This window comes from Pseudophryne corroboree, chromosome 9, assembly GCF_028390025.1.
Source record: "Pseudophryne corroboree isolate aPseCor3 chromosome 9, aPseCor3.hap2, whole genome shotgun sequence".
Classification (NCBI taxonomy): Eukaryota; Metazoa; Chordata; class Amphibia; order Anura; family Myobatrachidae; genus Pseudophryne; species Pseudophryne corroboree.
In genome coordinates, this window is record NC_086452.1 from 425,948,961 (window position 1) to 425,954,960 (window position 6,000).

At 46.7% G+C, this 6,000-nt stretch overlaps 1 protein-coding gene across 1 annotated transcript in view; it reads right to left on the bottom strand.

The window, feature by feature from the left end:
- LOC134958391 (IgGFc-binding protein-like) overlaps positions 1–2,698 on the bottom strand; it is a 139,762-nt gene extending 137,064 nt beyond the window's left edge. The window contains exon 1 of the mRNA XM_063940955.1: positions 2,601–2,698. Coding sequence (XP_063797025.1) covers positions 2,601–2,694 — 94 coding nt within the window. The 5' untranslated portion in view covers positions 2,695–2,698. The remainder of the gene's footprint in view (positions 1–2,600) is intronic.
- Positions 2,699–6,000: the final 3,302 nt, after the last annotated feature.

Sequence of the window (6,000 nt, forward strand, 5' to 3'; positions counted from 1 at the left end):
GTTACCGGAGGGAGGGCGCAATTTTATAGTTTGCAGGAGGGCGCCAAACACCTTAGCACCGGCCCTGCTAATTTATATATTACCAAAGTCAACTAAAACAGAAGTAGGAAATCCAAACCGATGTGGCTTAATAAGAAGGTCAAGGAACAAATGGATAAAAAGAGGCATGCTTTCAAAGCATTTAAGTCTGACGGAAAGATGGAATCATTCCAGTTCTACAAGGAATGTAACAAAAAAGGCAAAAAAAGCGATTAGAGCAGCTAAAATAGAAAACGAAAAACAAATCGCAAAGGAGAGTAAAACAAACCCCAAAAAGTTCTTTAAGTATATAAACGGTAAAAGGTTGAAAAGGGAGAATATTGGGCCCTTAAAGGGCAAGCTGGATGTCGTGATCAATGATTATAGGGAAAAAGCAGATTTATTTAATACATTCTTTGCATCAGTATTCATGAAAGAGGACAGGTTAACGAGAGTAGAACATAACATAAATAATAATAATGACCCATTGCTTGGTACTTGCTTAAACGAGGGAGTAATCCAGGAGAGACTAAGTAAAATTAAGATAAATAAATCTCCTTGGCCGGATAGACTCCACCCCAGGGTTCTTATGGAACTCAACGTAGAGCTATCAAAACCTCTATATTTGATCTTCAGCGAGTCAGTTAGATCAGGGATGATACCAAAGGACTAGTGTATAGCAGAGGTAGTCCCAATATTTAAAAAGGGTATTAAAATGCTCCCCGGGAACTATAGACCGGTTAGCTTGACATCTATAGTGGGGAAAATACTAGAAGGTATATTGAGGGATAGCATTCTAGAGTACTTGGATACCTCCAAGGTTATTACTAGGAATCAACATGGATTTGTGAAGGACAGGTCATGTCAAACTAACTTAATAAGCTTCTACGAGAAAGTGAGCGATAATATTAATCAGGGTCAAGCAGTGGATGTGATCTTTTTAGACTTCGCTAAGGCTTTTGACAAAGTTCCACACAGGAGACTAATTCTCAAACTAAGAGAGCTTGGGGTAGGAACCACTATCTGTACTTGGGTGAGTAATTGGCTCTTTAATAGGGAGCAGCGAGTGGGGGTTAATGGGATGTACTCTGAATGGGCTTCAGTACTCAGTGGAATACCGCAGGGCTCAGTACTCGGGCAATTGCAGTTTTATATATTTATTAATGACCTAGGAGAGGGACTGGAAAGCACAGTGTCAATTTTCGTAGATGATACTAAACTATTTAGAATAATTAATTCAGACAAGGATGTTGAGTCTTTACAGAATAACTTATCTAGACTGGAGGCCTGGGCAGACAAATGGGGAATGAGGTTCAGTATAGACAAATGTAAAGTTATGCACTTTGGGACTAAGAACAATCAGGCAGCCTATAAACTAAATGGGGAAAATGTAGGAATAATGGTAGTGGAAAAGGATTTGGTTGTGCTCATCGATAATAAACTTGGTAGCAGTACACAATGTCAAAATGCAGCAACAAAAGCTAATAAGGTGTTATCATGCATAAAATGGGGTTTGGAGACAAGGGATGAGAGTGTAATCCTGCCTCTGTATAAATCATTGGTGCGACCACACCTGGAATATTGTGTACAGTTTTGGGCACCATACTATAAAAAATATATCTTGGAACTCGAAAGGGTTCAGAGGCGAGTCACCAAACTGGTTAAGGGGTTAGAGGCACTGGACTATGAGGAAAGACTTAAAAGGCTTGATATGTTCACACTGGAAAAGAGGTGACTGAGAGGGGACATCATTAATATTTATAAATACATTAAGGGACAATACAAGGATCTATCAAACGATTTGTGTACCAAAAAACACTACATAGGACACGAGGACACCCCCTGAGGTTAGAAGAGAAAAAAGTCCATACCCAACGGAGAAAAGGATTCTTCACAGTAAGAGCAGTAAGGATCTGGAATTCTCTTCCAGAGAAGGTAGTAATGGTGGACACAATCAATAAGTTTAAAAATGGATTAGATAAATTCCTAGCGGAATTTTTTTTTCAGGGATACCACATTTAATTAATATTAAAATACATTTAAAAAAAAAAATTAAATGTAATGTACAGTAGGTTGGACTTGATGGACATTTGTCTTTTTTCAACCTCAACAACTATGTAACTATGTAACTATCTATCTATCTCTTGGGGGAGAGTTATCAAAACTTGGAGAGAGATAAAATTAATAGAGATAAAGTGTCAACCAATCAGCTAATGTCATTTTCAAACAAAGCCTGTAGCATGACAGTTAGGGGTTGATTGATTGATTGATTGATTGATTGATTGATTGATTGATACTATGGGGCCCATTTGTCAAATGAGTTCTAGCTATTTAAAAGTTGTTGCATATGATAAATGGTGCTCCATTCATCCATCTATCTATCTATCTATCTATCTATCTATCTATCTATCTATGTTGGTTTTTGCCATTAGATTTATTGGGGAAATTATATTAAATATAAAAAAACATGCCTGGTTTTGTAGTTAATATTATTGACCCTGTATATCCAGTGGGCGGAAGCCCTGAAGGCGAAGCGGATTAGCGCTGCATAGCAAATATACCCTTTAGTAAAACAAACTCACCTAGTAGAATAATAATCATAAACCATAGATTCCCCATGCTGGCAGTGCCTCTGGCAGACTTTCCTCCTCTGATATTGGGATTGTCGTACAACATGCGACTTTTATAACATGTGGATATTAACACATTGTGAAATATCAGAGGAGGAGTTTTCCAGGGAAACCTTCTCCCATGCCAGTTGTGTGCAGAAGTTTTTGGAGACATTAATTAGTAACTGTCCTGCTGGGAATAAATATTTATTTTTGTAATATAAATAATAAAATTCAGCAAAGCATCCTGCAAACTGGCGCAGTAATTATCAGCATAATAAATGTATTATTTCCCAATCCTGATTTTACATTAGGCCAAAAACATAGGAAACCTCCACATAGATAAATCCTTTCTCTCTTTTATTAATGTGATTAATGTGCATGTTATAGTATTAGCAGAGTAGCCTAGCGATGTGCAGTGCAATGGAATGTTAGATATATTTATTATACAGGCGGATTACCAGCCAGGATAAAACACATTGGGCCAGAGTATATGTCATGTTAGATGTGTTTGCGCAGTGTTTGGTGCTGGTTGTTGTGTTTAGGCCACATGTGGTTATTGTGGTGGCCAAAAATTGCCCGGGATTCAATCTCGGGATTGGAGCTTCCAATCCCGGAGATTTCAGGATTAGGAAGCCCCTTTGTGTTTTCAATGCCAGGCAGCATTGAGCATCCTCAGGCGGCTCAGCCGCTGCCTGGCTCCCCCTGCTCACCTCCCCCTGCCCCCGGCTGTGCGCACTGTGCAGCATGACGTGAAGTCAGAGGTCACGCTGCGCAGGCAGCCGCTCACTGCCTGCTGCACGGACATCAGCGCCTGCACCGGCCTGCAATTCTGCAGCAGGTGGACCCACCCTCCCACCAAATGTGGGGTACAGTGTGGGGAGTGGGGTACAGCGGCGTCGGGCATTGCAAGGGAACCAATCCCGGGAATCCCGGGATTGATAATTTTTTAATCCTGATTCCTGGGATTGAAAAATTGGCCTGAGATTGGCCACCTTAGTGGTAATGTTTACCAGTTCTTAGGTTTATTAAACCAGGTAGAATAACAAGTAGCAGAAGGCACAGGGATATAACAGGTGTAACAGCAGTGTAGAAGAAGCCTGGAGCGTATGGGTGTTGTAGTGTGTGAATGGTAAAAGCACCAGTGGATGGTGGCACTCTGCCCTCTCACTGTAACCAGGGCCGGATTAATAATGGGGCTGGTGGAGCTGCAGCTCCAGGCCCACACTCCAAAATAGGCCTACCGCATATGGACCAAGTTTCTGAGCTCTAATAGGAAAAAATATATTTTACCGCAGCATCCTAGGCCCTGCTGGCCCCTCCGGCATCAACAACTCCCTCTCCCCGGGCCGCGCCGCCAGTGGAACAACTGCTGCTGCTGGCACTAGCATACTGTTGATGTCTATGATAGCGGTGCAGCGGAAGACTTTCATAGCCCTCCCTGCGCCGCATACTCCCTGGGACCCCGCACACATCACGCTACATAGGTGCCCACCTCCCCACCACAGCCACACCCAGATCCCCAGAGGCCCACCCCCAGACTCCACAACACAGCACCTAGGCTGCCGCCCCCAAAGCCCTGAGGCAGGGAATGGAAAAGGCAGAGTGACTCTGCAGCATCTGATGTCTGGACTCTGCACAGATTTGAAAGGTGAGAGTGTTCCTCTGTGCATTGTCAGGTGCAACTAGGGGCCTGGAAATAGTGCTGCTGGGGGCACACATACTAACACCCCCCACACTGTTGATGTTCGTGGGGTCAGGTTGTCACGTCTTCCACCGCTGGTCACAGCCACCAGGACTCCCATCGTTTAAGTGTTCCCGCGGGACCAGCAGCAGGATGGACACACTGCGCTATCTAATCAGTTACTCTTCTCTGTTCACTAGGTCTCTGCCCCAGAGTCCACCCCCTCCACTACTTTCCCTTCTCTCCTCCCTCAGGTTCTTCACTGGGGACTTTTGTCAGGCACACAGCCCAAGAAAAATACTGCATCTCTAAATCTCTATATTCCCTCCCTACTGCCCTGCATCTCTCAATACCCGCCCAATTGCCCTGCTTCTTTCTATGCCATCCCTACCGCCCTGCGTCTCTCAATGCCCTCCCACCGCCCTGCATCTTTCTATGCCCTCCCAACCGCCCTGTGTCTCTCTATCCCCTCCCAACCGCCCTGTGTCTCTCTATTCCCTCCCTACCGCCCTGCGTCTCTCTATTCCCTCCCTACCGCCCTGCGTCTCTCTATTCCCTCCCTACCGCCCTGCGTCTCTCTATCCCCTCCCAACCGCCCTGCGTCTCTCTATCCCCTCCCAACCGCCCTGCGTCTCTCTATCCCCTCTCCACAGCCCTGCGTCTCTCTATGCCCTCCCAACCGCCCTGCGTCTCTCTATCCCCTCTCCACAGCCCTGCGTCTCTCTATGCCCTCCCAACCGCCCTGCGTCTCTCTATCCCCTCTCCACAGCCCTGCGTCTCTCTATGCCCTCCCAACCGCCCTGCGTCTCTCTATCCCCTCTCCACAGCCCTGCGTCTCTTTATGCCCTCCCAACCGCCCTGTGTCTCTCTATCCCCTCCCAATCGCCCTGCGTCTCTCTATCCCCTCTCCACAGCCCTGCGTCTCTCTATGCCCTCCCAACCGCCCTGCATCTCTCTATCCCCTCTCCACAGCCCTGCGTCTCTCTATGCCCTCCCAACCGCCCTGCGTCTCTCTATCCCCTCTCTACAGCCCTGCGTCTCTCTATGCCCTCCCAACCACCCTGCGTCTCTCTATACCCTCTCTACAGCCCTGCATCTCTCTATCCCCTCCCAACCGCCCTGCATCTCTCTATACCCTCTCTACCACCCTGCGTCTCTCTATGCCCTCCCAACCACCCTTCGTCTCTCTATCCCCTCCCAACCGCCCTGCGTCTCTCTATACCCTCTCTACCACCCTGCGTCTCTCTATGCCCTCCCAACCACCCTTCGTCTCTCTATCCCCTCCCAACCGCCCTGCGTCTCTCTATGCCCTCCCAACCGCCCTGCATCTCTCTATCCCCTCCCTACCACCCTTCGTCTCTCTATCCTTTGCCTATCGCCCTGTGTCTCTCTCTCTATCCTTTCCCTATCGCCATGTGTCTCTCTCTCTAGCCCCTCCATACCGCCCTGCATCTCTATATGCCCTCCCAACCGCCCTGCGTCTCTACATTCCCGTCCTACCTCCCTGCATCACTTTATTACCTGCCTACCGTCCTACATCTCTATGTTCCCTCACTACCACCCTGCATGTCTGCCCTTGTCTTCCCGTCTTTATCTCTATACTATGCAGCATAGTATATGTGCCTCTGCCTCCCACTCCAAACCCCATGTGTGTCTCATGTGTGTCTCTGTTCTTTCTCCACTTCCCAC